At 52.2% G+C, this 16,129-nt stretch overlaps 1 protein-coding gene across 1 annotated transcript; it reads right to left on the bottom strand.

Annotated features, from left to right (window-relative positions):
• Positions 1–1,044: 1,044 nt before the first annotated feature.
• On the bottom strand, positions 1,045–4,925 carry KRT18 (keratin 18). The gene is given in 8 exon segments (XM_025458793.3): positions 1,045–1,223; positions 1,606–1,829; positions 2,131–2,256; positions 2,359–2,523; positions 3,108–3,264; positions 3,592–3,674; positions 4,429–4,761; positions 4,764–4,925. Coding segments are annotated over 8 exon segments (1,293 nt in total). The 5' UTR covers positions 4,848–4,925; the 3' UTR covers positions 1,045–1,102.
• Between the last annotated feature and the right edge of the window lie 11,204 nt (positions 4,926–16,129).

Genomic DNA, 16,129 nt, shown 5'->3' on the forward strand with positions numbered 1-16,129 from the left:
TGCGCAAGCTTCTGGGATCATGACCTGAACCAAAAGCAGATGTGTAACCAACTGAGCCACCCAGGCACCCCTTGATTTTATGTTTTTTTATTTTTATTTTTATTTATTTATGATAGTCCCACAGAGAGAGTGAGAGAGGGGCAGAGACACAGGCAGAGGGAGAAGCAGGCTCCATGCACCGGGAGCCCGACGTGGGATTCGATCCCGGGACTCCAGGATCGCACCCTGGGCCAAAGGCAGGCGCTAAACCGCTGCGCCACCCAGGGACCCCTGATTTTATGTTTTAAAGTAATTTCTACACTCTACGCGGTGCTTGAACTCACAACCCCGAGATCAGGAGTTGCATGCTCCACCAACCGAGTCAGCCGGGAGCCCCCAAAATGCTGTGAGCTCGATGAGGTAGGGGCAATACCCACTTTGTCTACCATGTATATACTCAGCATCCTAGCACAGGGCCTGGTGTAAAGTAAGTACTTCCTAAATATTTGTTAATATTTGTTTAAAAAAAATGAGACGTGTCCGTGTATGTCCAATTTAGGAAATTATTTTACAGTGGTTACCTCTGGAGTGGATGGGAAATATTTAATTTTATTTCCTTCTTTCTTTTTGGATTTTGTGCCTGTTACTTTTATCTCTCTCTCTCCTTTTTAAAAAGATTTTATTTACTTGCTCATGAGAGACACAGAAAGAGAGAGGCAGACACACAGGTAGAGGGAGAAGCAGGCTCCATGCGGGGAGCCCGATGTGGGACTCGACCCCAGGACCCTGGGATCACGACCTGAGCCGAAGGCAGACACTCAATCACTGAGCCACCCAGGTGCCCCCTTTTATCCCTTTTTTAATTTGAAAAGACGGATTCTCATCAACCATTCCCTCTTCTTTCTGAGCTGAGTTCTCAGAAGAGAACACAGACCTTTCCTCGGGCCACCCCACCCCTCCATATGAAACCCCTGGGGTCAGCAGTGATTTCTTCGGATCAGAGGAAGGACTACTGGGGTCAGGACACCTGCACACGGTATGAAAACAGCCAAGGAAGACACGAAGTGACCTCTGAACCTTTTATTGGCCTCCTGCTCCTCAAAGGGTACCCTGTTTTGCTGCCTCAACGCCTCAGAATTTTGGTGTCGTTGGTCTCAGACACCACCTTGCCGTCCACGATCTTGCGGGTGGTGGTCTTCTGGATGGTATGCAAGGAGTTGCTGCTGTCCAGGGCGTCAGTAAGACTGTAACAGAAGCCCAAGCCCCGGTTATAAACAGCTCTGCAGAGTAGCAGGGAGTCAAGGAAAGGGTTGAAAAAGCCCTCCCGATCCCGGCCTTTATCTCCGTATTCTTTTGACTACTTCCTCCATAAAAGGGAAACCCAAGGCCAAACTCCATGTGTGCTCTAAGTATGGCCGGGGCAAGGCTTACTCTCTTCCCTTCTCTAGGGTTGGGGGGGCCTCTGCAACCGTTACTCCCTTGGAGATGCAGGAGCCCTCGCAGAGCTCCACCCCGGTGCTCAGCGGACCCCAGTGAACGGGCACGTGGTGGGGCTTACCAAAGGGGCTCTGGGGAGAAGCATCTCCCCGCCCCGGCTGGTGAGGGTGGGACGAGAGGCCCATTTACCTGAAGTCCTCCCCGTCTTCCAACAGGCGACGGTAGGTAGCAATCTCAGCCTCCAGCTTGACCTTGACGTTCAGCAGGGCCTCGTACTCCTGGGCCTGGCGCTGCCCCTCTGCCCGGGTCTGGGACAGCTCTGACTCCAGGTGCAGCAGGACCCCGTTGAGCTGCTCCATCTGCATCGCGTAGCGGGTCTCGACCTCCCTCAGGCTGTTCTCCAAGCTGGCCTTCTGTGGGGGCACAGGGAGGAGGATCGGGTGAGCCTCGCCATGGAGCGGAAGGATAGTCTCAGCAAGTTTTAGCAGAGCGGTCCGAGTCCCAGTGACGGCTCATCCCATCTCTTGGAAACTTGAGAACTTAGGGCGTGCCAGGTACTAGGGCCGTGGGTGGGAGCAGTGAGAAATGCAGAGAACCACTCTTTCTGAGCATAAGATTTATGAAGGAAGGGGTGGATTGGGCCGAGACGGGATTGGGTTTGGGCCGACAGAGGGCAGGGCCAGGGGGAGTTGGAGCTGGTGAAGTGAGGCTTACCAGGTTTCTCATGGAGTCCAGGTTGATCTCCAAGGACTGGGCGGTACGTCTCAGCTCCGTGAGGGTCATCTCAGCTTCTCCGATCTCAGCGGTCTGTGTGGTGACCACTGTGGTGCTCTCCTCGATCTGCAGGGTGGGTATAGTCCTCAGGTCCCCCCTCCTTCGCCTCCCTCCCACAGCCTCAGGCCTCTGTGTCTAGCCGGGCACCCAGCCCTTCCCCTCGTGCACCTGCTGAGACCAGTACTTGTCCAGCTCCTCCCGGTTCTTCTGAGCCAGCTCGTCATACTGGGCCCGGATATCTGCCATGATCTTGCTGAGGTCCTGAGATTTGGGGGCATCCAACTCCACCGTCAACCCAGAGTTGGCGATTTGGTTTTGTAGACCCTTTACTTCCTAAAGGAGAGAGGATCAGAGTGAGGAGAGACTCGGGGTCAGAGCTCCGACAAGGCTCCTCTCCTGCAACTGTCCCTCGTGGGAGACCTGTGGGATCAGCTGGAGAAAGCAGCAGAGAAGATTCTTGGTTTTATACTCTGGGCGATGCCAATCCTGGGTTTTCTACTGCCGATGAATAAAATGCCACCCACTCTGCCCAAATCTATCACCTACAGGTGGTTTCTCTCCCTCACTTCACTCTGTCTCTCCATCTATCCTCCTTCCACAACCTCCTCCTTGTACATTCTTCCAGGAAGCCCTCTCAGCGCCACCTGCCCTCACTCCTCCAGCAGCCCTCACACGTGGTGCTGGCTGCTTCTATCTTTTGTCCTCTCCTCGCTCTCTCACCCATGTCCCCTTGACCCCATCACACTGCAATTCAGGTGACCGAGTATGGCAATGATCTGATTAAGGAGAGCCCGGGCTGGTAGTTCTAAACTTCTCTGCCAGCTACTTACAGGCAGGCGGCCTGTGCCATCTAGTGCCCTCCACCCCCGACTTGTTTGGCTTCCTCCTTCCCGGCCTGGCCAGGGGCCCCTGCTTGCCTCCTCGTGGTTCTTCTTCATGAAGAGCAGCTCCTCCTTGAGAGCCTCGATCTCTGTCTCTAGCTGCAGCCGAGTGACATTGGTGTCATCAATGACCTTGCGGAGCCCATGGATGTCGCTCTCCACGGACTGGCGCATGGCCAGCTCCGTCTCATACCTGGGGGCAGGGGGAGGGGAGGCGATCAGAGGGCCTCATTCTGACCCAGGACCTTCTCACTAGGCCATCTGAGAGTGCCCCTGGCCCCCGCAAACCAGCCGCCGGAGTCTGGATCAGGTGGTAATCCTCTGGGCAGCCTTCTCGGTTCTTGGGGGACAATGTTCGTAGACTGGGTTATATCCGTGAATAAATACATGGAGCCTAGCTCCTACCCACCCCGCTCTGACCAGAGCCAAAGATCCCGCTGTGAGCCCCCGCCTGAGTGGCCCAGCCGGCACCAGACGGTTCTTGGGGCCACCCCGGCCTCCCCAGCAGCCCCAGGCTTACTTGACGCGGAAGTCGTCAGCAGCGAGCCGGGCGTTGTCAATCTGCAGAACGATGCGGGCATTGTCCACGGCACTTGCAAAGATCTGGGGGATTGGGGAGAGGTGGCTCCGTGAAGGGGAAGTCAGTGATGGGGGCCGAGCCTGGCAGTGTTGTGTCTGAGTGGAAACTTCTTGATCCCAGGCATAGTCAGAGGTTCTCCTTGTGCACCCACCCCCTTCCACCTGTGCCCCCTCACACTGTCGCTCCTTTCCTGGGGCCCCAAATTCCAGAGTTCCCACCGGTCTCCCACCCCCCCCTCTCCGAGGCCCGCCTGCCCTGAAGTCAGTCAGTCCTCTCCTTGGCCCTCTCCTGGTATTTTTTTCCTAGTGCACCTGTTCACCTCCCCCCTGCTCGCCCCCATTGGCCCCTCCCACAGGTAGGCCTCCTGTTTACTCTTAGATGACTCAGCCTTAGCCACATCCGCTTAACCCTCCAATTGTCCTCATTCAGGCAGAAGTCAGGTGTCCAGGTCCTCTTTCTGGGGCCTTATCTGCCGTCCCTCCCTCCGTGCCGTGGACTTCCTCTGCAAGACTCTCGCCCCTCCCCTTCTCCCCTTCGCCTGGGAAAGGGCCCTGCCATGCCCAGTCACCGCACTTGGAGTCCCTGTAACTGGCGTGCATGTGCGGGGGGAGTCCAGGGCATGCACCCCCTCCTTGTGGAAGAGGGGCGGGGTGGAGATAGAAAGCAGGAAGGAGTCGGACACCCCACCCCATTAAAATTCCAATCCCTGGGGGAGGAGGAAGAAGCCGCCCACGTAACAGGGTATGCCAAGGCTCTGGGTTGGGGTGGCCCCCTTACCTGAGCCCTCAGGTCCTCGATGGTCTTGAAGTAATGCCCCCAGTCTCTGACCTGGGGGCCCTTCTTCTCCAGGTGTTCCCGGATTTTCATCTCCAGTCTCTGATTATCAGCCTCCAGGCTCCTCACCTTCTCCAGGTAGGAGGCCAGGCGGTCATTCAGGTCCTGCATGGTCTCCTTCTCGCCCTGGATGCCCCCTATGCCCGCCAGACCCCCGGCCATCCCCGCGGCCAAGCCCCCGGACCCCCAGCCGCCCCGGAAGCTGGTGGAGCGGGATACGGAGATCCGGGAGCCCGAGCCCCCTGCGCCTGCATAGACGCTGGCCGCACTGCTGCTGATGGGCGGACCCGGTGGCTGGGCGCCTGCACGGAGCCCAGGGACCGGTAGTTGGAGGAGAAGGTGGAGCGGGCGGTGAAGCTCATGCTGCTCGGAGGGAGGGCCGGAGGGCGACTCGGGAGGCCAGGGCTCAGGCTCGGGCCAGGGACGGTGCAGCGTCCGCCACCGAAGTTATATCCTGGCAGGAGTGGGTGGGGACCGGCCCGGCAGGCCCCGCCCCCCCCCCCCCCCCCCAGGCTGGGCTGCAGGTGCACCGCGGGGGTATCGCGTCCGGGCCGCGCCTCCCCGGCCTCCCTCCCCCAGCACCCAGCACCCTGGCACCCCGCACCCTGCAGCCAAGGCCGCCCTCCACCCCCCGCAGAGGCGGTGAGCAACCTGGACGGACCAGGGCAGCAGGTGGAGCCGGCCCTCCACGCGGAGTTTGGGGCAGGAAATAACGTCCTTAGATCCTCCTCCCCAGGGTACGGGAGGTCCCGGCACATTGGAATTTGGGGGTTTGGGGAGATGATAAGTGAGTGACGTCAGGTGCGAATCTCTGAACCATCCTCAGCCTGCAGCCCAAGTTCCCACCTGTGGAGAGCATCTGGGGGGGTCCTGGAGCCCCAGGAGTCGTGGGGAAGGAAAGTTTGGGGCTGGAAAGGAAGAGAAGCTCAACCCTGAGTCTCCCATCTGCCAGTCTACACCACGACCCCCGCCACACTCGGTTCTCAAACATACCCCCTTGCACCTGTTCATTAGCACGCACGCACCCACGCCCCATCGTAGCCATGTGTATTGTCAAACACCCACTCGGGGTCAGGTCACCCACCAAGTACGAACAGGTCGGTTCTCGGAATCCCCTCCCTCTTGGTCCCCTCCCCTCCCCTCCCCTTCCTTCCCCTCCCTTCCCCTCCCTTTCCAAGGAAGCCTGCCGTCAGCGGGACACTTGGTAATTTAAACGCCCCGAACACTCTTCATTTCTAAACACGTGTGTGTCAGCCTTACCCACACCCTGGGGTCAACAAACACTTCCTGAGTGCTTTACAGTCCAACAAGTATTTATTGGGCACCTACTGTGTGTCAGACCCTCCTAGAGTTGCTGCTGGGAAAATAGCCCCAATAACAGAGGCTGAAATCCGTCAAGGGATCGCAGGGGGTCCCACACGGTGTAGGGTCAGCCCTTGTGGCCAGCCCCCTCCCCATCCTTACTAGGATTTTTCTGCAGGTGTCCCCCCCCCCTCCTGCCTCTCCTCCGTGGACCTCAAGCCTGTCCCCCAGGACCTACGTAGGTAAAAAGGATGGGAGCAAAGAAGTTCCCACTGCTCCGTCTGGGGCCAGTGGCCATCCCCAGCCGAGTGAACCTGGGGAATCCTGAGGTACAGGGCCTTCTGGTCTGTCACCGCGAGCAGCCCGTTTGTCCAGCAGGGCCTGACCTGGTCCACTCGGCTCTGCTCTTTGCTCTGGAGTGGACCTATTGATTCTTATCGAGCTGCCAGCTGAACTGAAGAGATTGGGGGCAGCCGTGAGGGCAGGCCTGGGGGAGGAAGGGATAGAGCCGGGCCAGGGGACCGGCCGGGAGGCACAGCTCAGATGTGGGGCTTGGCCCTGGTTCTCCCGGGCCTGCCCTTTGGCTGAGGAAAGCCCTGCAATGTGGGAGCCGGCCAGGGGCGCACCAGGGCCTGCGAAGGCTAAGAGGCAAATGGGTGCAAAGTAGCAGGCAAATAGGCGCCCGCTCGCTTTGCATGGCAGGCTTCTGGGGCATGAGAGGTGCCAGCCCTTCAAGGGTTCCTCCTGCCTTCACCTTCGCCTTCCCCCGCTGGGTTCCAGAACCGTCGTGTTGTGCAGACTTGTATGGTACCCTACACAGATTAAACGTGCGGTGTGTTGCCTTGGCTGTTTTTGCTAAGCTTCGGGTCAGCCAACTTGGACTCTAGGCCGGCTGTGTGACCTTGGGGAAGTCACCTCACTCTAAACTTCGGTTTCCTCACTCGTACAGGGAGAATAATAAAGCCCATCCACCCAGTCTATCTCCTTGAGTGCCGGTGGGTGTGAGTGTTATCACTCCTCCATGAGACGAATAAATACCAGTTACTTACTGCAGAGTAGTAAGTCCTCCACACGTCCAGGAGGGCCGAGGTGGGGCGACGATTTAATTGTAAAGTGGTTCAATGATAAGAGGTCTAAGTCACTTAAGACCCTTGGGGGACTTTAAATTCCACCAGGGATCAGGCCCAGATCCCAGGATTCTTAACCAAACTCCTGCCCAGATACTTCTTTGATCCCTACCCCATCCCAACTGCTCAGGACCTTTTGGGGCCGGAGGGGGAGAGCAGCCAGCTGGGTCTTATCTCCCATAGCTGATGTCTATGGCCACATTCCTGACCTGTTGCAGCATCGGGCAAATACCAGCCTCGGGCTTCTAGCACCGGCTGGCCTGCCCTTTCCTGCCCCTTCCAGACTGCCGGGTGATTCAGAGCCCTTTCACTCCGAGGGGGGTGAGGGGGGTGGGGGGGAGTTTCGGCTGCAGATTCCCAGCGCTGGGGCCGCGGAGTGGAGTCCAGCGGTGGCCGGGAGGGAAGGGGAACAGGCGTCCAAGCGGTAGGGACCTGGGAGCCTGGGCAGGAGGTGGCCTGCTGAGACAAAGTCTGGAGTACAGAGGCCGCCTCTAAGGGGGGATTGCATTCTGGCGTCGTTCCGCTGAGGGGGAGCGGGAACCTGAGAGGCAAGTTTATCTCCTGAGTAAGCTCCGAGATGACCCTGATAAGGGGGGTCAGCCCTTTCCTCCCCCTTCCCACATTCTCCATCCGAGGGGGAGGGGGAGGGCCGGGGCTAACAGCCGGCCAGCTAGCCGGTGGGCTTAGGGGTGGGGATTAGGGATGGGGAGGGTCTGGGCCCTGGCAGCCCTCCAGGGTTTGCTTCATCATTTAGGCTGGAAATGACCTACTGGGCCCTGAGGAGGGAGGTGTCTAGAATAGCAGCTGAGGTGTGAGGGCGGGGGTCTGTGGCCCAAACAAGGAGGGCAAAATATCCTTCCATCCTCTGGAAGGACTGGGGAGGACTTCAGAAGGGACTTCCCCCAGGCGTGAGTGAGTGTTGGAGGAAGGGAGAGGAACCTCCCCTGCGGTGGGGAGGTTGGAGGCGGTGAGGTGGGTGCAGGGAGCGGGTCCTGGGAGGCTCCCCTCCGCTCCCCTCGCTGCTGCCACCGAGAGAGCCCAGAGCTGCAGAGGAGCCAAGGGAGGACGAGGAGCACGGGGCAGAGGGGGACTCCCTGAGGCCCAGCCCTGCATCTGCCATGTAGGGGGAATCTCTGTCAACAATTTTGATTTAAACAATTAAGGAAATAGGGGGTGCTGGGAGAGGCCGGGGCGCCAGCAAGTGCAGGCTGTGGAGGCAGGTGGGGTGGTGGGGCCTGCAGCTGGGGTGGGCGTAGGACTGAATCTGAATCTCTCAAGACTTTGAGACTCTTCTGGAGACATCCCTGGCCCGTTTGGAGGCCGTGGTGCTGCTGTCCAGTGTGGAGTCAGGGAGGGTTTCTGAGGGTTTGGGCCAGACCCTTTTCCCCGGGGCTGGGAGGGTCAAAGAATGCTCTAGCACTTGTGTATCATTGCTTTGGTTGGGTTAGTCCCCATGGAAAAAGAAGGAAAGATCAGCACTGACCACCACGTGGCCGCCCAGAAATCTCCAGTGCTGAGGCTCAGAGAAGGTTCCAGTCTGGCCATCCTACAAGACCCCCCGAGCTCCCTGGGCCCTCCTGCAGCCTTTTCTGGCAACGTCCACTCTCATCCACCAGGGATGCCCTCTCTTACTCTTATGACCTCTTCCCCTTTGTCCCTGGCGCTGCTGGTCTCTCCTCAGGACAACCCCGATACCCCGATGCCATCCTCCACCCTGTTACCTTTTTCCAATTGACTGAAAAGTAAGTGGGGCAAGGGGACGAGCATGGCCCTTGGTGTCGAAAGACCTGGGTTGAAGGTCCCACTGCTGGCTGAGTGATCTTGGGTGAATGCACTTGTCTTGGTGTCCTTGGTAGAATAAAAATAATAGTTGTATCTACTCCAAGAGCTTTCACGCGGACCCAATGGGACAATCTTCCTGGACAAACTTTGACCACTGAGAAGCTGGTCAATTCCTCTCTTGTCTGGTTGCCTATTTACTCCCCCCCCGCCCCCCAATTTTGCCCTCACTGCCCTCTAGTCTTCTGCTCCCTGCTCACCACTCTTTCCTTTCAACCTGGGCACACGGTAGGAGCAGCTCTGAGTCTACAGAAAAGGAGATAGCACGGAGAAGCAGGGTGGCTGAGGACCTGTCTCAGAATCATCCTGTCAGTGGTCATTATCTCCATTAGTCTGTCTCTCATTGGCTTTGGACTTGGTGGATCTACTGGTGGTGTCTGGGGGGAACTCTCCTGTGAGCAGCTAGAAACACAAGGCTACAGCTTGGGAGGGGCATGGGGCAGGGGATTCGACTGGCACAGCTAAGGCTAGCCCTTAGGGCCTTTGCACAAACTGGGGGAAAAAGTCACCATTGTCCTTGTTTCCTTGGCCTGTGCACTGACCAATCTGCACAGTCAGATGTGGTGGCCGTGTCTGGGGCCCCCCACCTAGAGGCTTTGGGGAAAACCCTGGCATGGATGAGAAGACCTATGGAGAAGGATCGCAGGCAAGAAGTGGGCAGAGACCTAAGGCAAGAAGAGGAGGAAGAGACAGAGGGAAAAGAGAGGAGAAAGGGGAAGAGGCCCCGATTCTTGCCAGTTCCCAGGAAGGGACCACGAGAGAGAGGCCACGAGAACCAAGGAGAAGGGGTTTCTAGGAGGCGTCACGGAGGCCGAGGGCAGGAAGAGCACCGCCGGAAGGTGACAAGGTGACGGGGATTGGGAGCAGGCAGGTGAAGGACGGGGGAGCGAGTGGTTAGTGGAGAAGTAGAGGCAGAGTGTAGACTTCAGGGAAGGAAAGGAGAAAATGGGGTGATCAGCTGTTGTAGAAGCAACGTAGCTGGAAGGCTTCCTCGGGATGGTCAGCCGAGCCAGGCTGGTCAATGATTGCACAAGCGGTAACAATAAAATGTGGTTGGTGCGATGCCAGGGCGATTCCGGGGAACAATGGAAGCATCCAGCACAACGGCTAACCCTGCCTGAGAGCCCTCAGGAAGTGACATTCAAGGTGAAAGGTGATAGTACGAGTAGGTGGCATTGCTGGGACTTGGTGTGTGTCGCTTCTACACGCTCTTGACTCTCCATCAGTGGAAGAGGGGACAGGACGGAGGAGGCTACGCCCCAGGGCCCCAGGCGGTGCTACGAGGCCTCCCACCCGGCGGGAAGGTCCCCGCGGAGGTTACCCAGCGCAGCCTGGTGGTGACACCAAGTACCCAAGAAACGGTCTCTACCGTGGGAGACCTGTCACTGGGAGATGCGAGGGACGTAGGGGTGGCAACCCAGGGCCTAGGCTTAGGGGCAGGGGGCTGCAGGGCCGAGGGGGGAAGCAGAGGCCCCCGGGAGAGCTCCGGGGAGGGCCCAGGGAGCTGACAAGGAGGATGACAGCCGCTGTATGGAAACAAGGGAGCGCGAGGTGTGGCTCCTCAGAGAGGGGGTGTCAGAGTTTGGGTCCGAGCGGGTGGCAGCCACGGGTGGCCGAGGCTGCTGAAAATCACGGAGCTCAGGACCTCAAGGAAAACAGGTGGGAAGAGGGCTTGGATTTTGGAATCAGCGAGACCGGAGATGTCTCCTTGAGCAGCCTCGATCCCGGGGCGCCCCGGCTAGCGGCCTCTCTGAGCTGCGGGGTCCTCATCTGCTGCTGCGGGAAGCAAGCGCGCCGGCAGGACGTGGAGCGCAGCAGGTGCTTCTCACCGGTGCTCCCCTGCTTCCGTCTCTGGGTGTTCCACCTGCAGGGAGGCTCAAGCCTCTAGGGGGGTTCAGTTCCAGAGCCAGCTGGGAAGGCGGAGATAAACACGAATAATCATCATAATCAAGGAGATCGTTATTAGAGGGGACAGATAATTGAGGAAACAGCTTAGAGCGTGAGAGGTGCTATGGTAAGTTCTGAAGTGTTATTGAGGGACCCCTGGGGTGCTCAGCGGTTGAGCCTGCCTTTGGCTCAAGGCATCACCCCGGGGTCCCGGGATCGAGTCCCACGTCGGGCCCCTTGCATGGAGCCTGCTTCTCCCTCTGCCTGTGTGTCTGCCTCTCTCTCTCTGTGTGTCTCTTGTGAATAAGTAAATAAAATCTTAAAAAATATATATTATTGGAAGAGAGAGTGCTTCATCCGTTCACCAAGCGTAAGGCACCTACCGTATGCCAGGCATGTTCTGGGTTCTGGGGTCACAGGGAAGAAGAGCCAGAGGAGCTGGCTGTTCCGTTGAGCTCAGAGTTGGTGTTGCAGGATGGGCGTCCTGGAGAACCTCGGGAGGAGGGAATGCTCGGGCAGAGCTTCAGGAAATGAGGAAGAACTTGCTAGGGAGACCAGGGGGCCAAGGAGCGAACGGGCCGTGTGACCTGTTACAGCACCTAGCACAGTACCCTCCTCGGAGTTTCAGGTCTGTGTCTCCTGCTAGTCACTGGGTATTATCCCCTCTTGGAGCTTTCAAAGTCATCTTAAGCTTATCAGATCTGGAGCCCTGGCTGGCTCGGTTGGTAGGGACATGTGACTCTTGATCTTGGGGTTGTGAGTTCAAGCCCCACTCTGGGCCTAGAGATTGCCTACAAACAAAACAAAATTGGAAGCACCACACACTTATCAGATCTAAGGCTGAACCTATGATCTTTTGGCATCTGTTTTTTTTTTTTTCCTGTTTTTTAGCAATTCAAATTTTTGAGGTATAATTTGCATACAGTAACAGTCACTTTTTTTTAAGGTATAGAATTCCTCTAGTTTATTATTTTTTAAAAGATTTTATTTATTTATCCATGAGAGACACAGAGAGAGGCGGAGACACAGGCAGAGGGAGGAGCAGGCTCCACTGCAGGGAGCCCAACGTGGGACTCGATCCTGGGACACGGGGGTCAAGACCTAAGCTGAAGGCAGACACTCAACCACTGAGCCCCCCAGGCGTCCCTAATTCTTTGAGTTTTGACAAAGGAATACAGTTGTAAAATTGCCACCGTGAGTCAAGGTATAAAACATTTTAATTATCTCAAAATGTCCCACTGTGTTCATTTATCACATATTCCTCACCTCCCCCCCAACCTCCAGCTCTGGCAAGCCCTCATCTATTCTCTGTCCCCATAGTTTTTCCTTTTTCAGAACGCCCTATAAATTGGATCACGCAGCACGTAGGCTTTTGTCTCCGGCTTCCTTCACTGGGCATAATGCTTTGTGATTCATCCATGATACTGCGCATATCTATAGTTTGTTCCTTTTTACTGCTGTAGAGTATTACACCCCGTGGAGGTTCCATAATTCGTTTATCCATTCACCAGTACGTGGATATTAACCTGTTTCCAGTTTTTAGAATGAATTATGAGTACAGCTGTTACACACATGGATGTATATAGGTTTTTGTGTAAATCTATGTTTTCATTTCTCTTGGATAAAATACCCAGGAGTGGAATGGGTAGGTTGTATGATAAGTATATGTCTAACTTTGTAAGAAAATGCCGAATTGTTTTCTAAAGTAGTTGTACCATTTTGTATTCCCATCAGTAATGTATGGGAATTTGTTGCTTTGGATCCTGTACATATTTTGTATCATCTGTCCTTTTTTTTTTTTTTTTTTTTTTAGTGATAGCTTTTCTGATGGGTGCATAATGGTATTTCATTGTGGTTTTAATTTGTATTTCCTAGTGACTAGTGATGTTGAACGTCTTTTCGTGGGTTTCTGTTGCTATCTGTATCTCTTCTTTGATGAGGTGTCCATTCAAATCTTTTACCCATTTAAAATATTACCCATTTAAAATACTGGATTTTTTTTATTATTAAAATTCGAATTTTCTATAGATCTGGATTTACATTCTCCATCATATATGTGATTTACAATTATTTTCTCTTAGTCTGTGATTGGCTTTCCATTCTCTTGACCTTGCCTTTTGAAGAGAAGTTATTAATTTTCAAGAAGTCCAATTTATCAAGTTTTTATCCTATGAATCATGGTTTGGTGCTGTATGTCTTTGCCTATCTGAAAGTCTCAAAGATCTTTCCTGGTTTTTTTTCCAGAAGTTTTATGGTTTTAGGTTTTCCGTTTTGGCCTGTGATTCATTTGAGTTAATGTGTTTGGCAAGTACTGTCTCCCAATCTGTAGCTTTTCTTTGTATTTTCTTAACAATCTTATTAGAACAGTTGAAGTTTTAATTTTGATAAAATTCCATTATTGAGTTTTTCTTTTAAGGTGTGTGTGTGTGTGTGTGTGTGTGTGTTTTGTGGTCAATCTAAGAAACCTTTACCTAACCCAAGATCACTAAGATTTTTTTCTTATGTTTTCTTCTAGAGGCTGTATAGTTTTGGATTTTATGTTTTGAGTTGATTCTTGCCTATGATGTATGGGTTAAAGTTAATTTTTTTTTTCTCCCACAAGGATGTCCAATTGTTCTAGCACTATTTGTTGAAAAGACTATCCTTTCTCCAGTGATTAACCTTGGTACCATTGTGTGAGTCTCTTTCTGGACTCTTATGTTCTATTGATGTATATATTTGTCCTTAGGCTGATACCTCACTGTCTTGATCACTATAACTTTATGGCAAGTCTTGAGACTAGAATCCAAGAATTTCTTCTTCTGCATCCAAATTTCTTCTTCTTTTTCAAGGTTGTTTTGGCTATTCTAGGCCCTTTGCCTTTTTGTGTAAATTTTTAAAATAATTTTGTCAGTTTTTATTTAAAAATTTACTGATATTTGCATTGAGACTGCATTAAACTTATAGATCAATTCAGAGAGAATTAACATCTTAACAATACGGAATCTTCCATTCCTTGAAGTTGGTATATCTCTCCATTCATATAGATATTTAATTTCTCTCATTAATGTTTTGTGGTCTTCAGCACAAAAATCTTGCACATGTTTTGTTTGATTGGAAGGTATTTTATGTTTTCAATCTGATTACAAGTGATATTGTGCTTTCTATTTCAGTTTCTGATTGATCATTGCTAGTATACAGAAATATAACTGATTTTTAAATGTTGATCATTTATCCTGCAAACTTGCTAAATTCTTTTATTAGTTCTAATGGCCTTTTGTATATTATTTAGGATTTTCTACATAGATTATCATTTCATTTGAGATAAAGACAGCTTTATTTCTTCTTTTCCGATCTGTATGACTTTTATTTATCTTTCTTGGCTCATTGCACTCACTAACACCTCCAGTACAATGCTGAATAGAAGTGGTGAGAGATAATGTCTGGAACATGTGGTACTCCTGATTACCCAGACCTTTGCACATGCAATGCCCTGTATCTAGATGTATTCTCTTTCCTTACTGCAGTCTTTTCTATTAATTTATCCTTCATATTTCAGTTCAAGTATTGTTTCTTCAGGGAAGTTTTCTTAATTCCTTCAAACTTAGGCCATACTCTTTTGCAATAGACTCTTATAGGATCATGTTTCTTTCATTAAAACAATTTATAGCAGTTTATATTTTTATCTTCATTAGTGGGATTATTAGGTTAGCATCTTTCTCTCTAAGTAGATTGTAAGTTCCAGGGGCCGTGTCTGTTTTGCTCATCATTGTGTCTTTAGTGTCTGCACTTACCAGGTGATCAATAGGTATTTGCTGACTATATGGGGAGCCAATATGTAGCAGAAAAATGTAAGAAGCAGAAGATGAAGTGGGAAAGGTCAGCGAGGGCCAGGTCAAGGAGGGCCTTGTAGGCCACGAAGAGTTTGCCCTTCTCTGGTTCTCAACTTTATTTTTGCACCAGGTACACTGGGAAACATGTTATAAATGCAGGTGCTCAAGTGGCACCCGCCACCTGTGGAATAATACTCTTTGGTATCAGGGTCTGGGTTTCCATTTATTTAATTTTAATTTCAATTTTTTTAAGATTTATTTATTTATTTGAGAGAGAGAGAGAGAGAGAGGAAGAAAGAGAGAGAGAGAGGGAGAAAGAATCTCAAGTAGACTCCCCACTGAGTGTGGAGCCCAATGTGGGGCTTGATCTCATGCCCCTGAGAAAACCACCTGAGCCAAACCCGAGTCAGATGCTTAACTGACTGCACCACCCAGGTGCCCCGTGCCTCCATTTATATCAAGTTCCCCAGGGATGCACCGAAGGCTAAGGGCTACTGTTTTAGGATCTGGAGAGACACTGAAGCTTGAAGCAGGAAAGAGTCATGATCATTTTACCTTTTGGGAAGACTATTCTGGCTGGATGTCTTGGAAAGGTGTGAAGAGACAAGATTGGAGATTACTGCAATCATCTAGGCAAGTGATAATGAATGCCTCAGTTAAGGGAGAATCACTGGAAATACAGCGAGGAACATACATTCAAGGGAAATTTAGAAGTTAGAGTTGCAGGTCTTGGTATCTAATGGGATGTATAAGGAACAAAGAAGTAAGAATTCCAACAATGATAACTAACAATTACTGAGCACCTATGATGTGCCAGGCACAATTTTACATGCTTTATACGTATCATGATCTAGCTTCAAAACAATCAATGAGGCAGATTGTAGCAGCATCCCTGGGCCTTCAAGTGACTCCTAGATTTCTCACTTTGGAAGGGGTGATGCTGTCCATCAGATGGGAATTATGAGAGGAAGTGAAGCCAGGAGGGTGGTGTTATAGAATGACTTCAGTTTGGAACCTACTGGTTTTGAGACTTGGGTGAGACATCCAGGTGGTGATTAGAAACACAGTTCTGCAGCTCTCCTGAGAGTCTGGGAGCCACCATCCCGGACGTGGATGGGGTTGGCCAGAAGAAAAGAGGTTGAGGCTGAGGCTCTCAGTCTGGCTTCTGTGGTTGGGTTTCCATGAACCAACCATGTTGAGTACATGAACCTCTTGAGTTATGTGGGAGATGCTGGCAATCTGTGACCAGTGCCGAAGGCGTGTGGGTGGCCCACCAAAAAGATAAAGGACAACAGATACAAGTGGTAGGCAGATAGAGAGGATTCAAGAATGAAGATTGGAAAGGAATGGCTCCAGGGATAGTAAGAAATTTAGAAGGAGGTATCAGGAGCCCAAGGAAATAGTCTTTCAAGAAAGATGGAGTCATCGGTGGTGTCCAGTCCAAAATTATAGGTAGGTCAGATAAGAGAAGACTTAAAAAGAGTCCATCAAATTCAGCTATTAGTTGATCATTAGTGGATTTTAAAAAAATATTTTATTTATTTATTTATTTATTTATTTATTTATTTTAGAGATAGAGACAGAGAGCACTTGAGTGGGGTGGAGGATGGGTGACAGGGAGAGGCAGAGGGAGAGGAGAGAGAGAATTTCAAGCAGACTCCCCGAGGAGGAACAGAG

This window comes from Canis lupus, chromosome 27 (genome assembly GCF_003254725.2).
Source record: "Canis lupus dingo isolate Sandy chromosome 27, ASM325472v2, whole genome shotgun sequence".
NCBI lineage: Eukaryota > Metazoa > Chordata > Mammalia > Carnivora > Canidae > Canis > Canis lupus.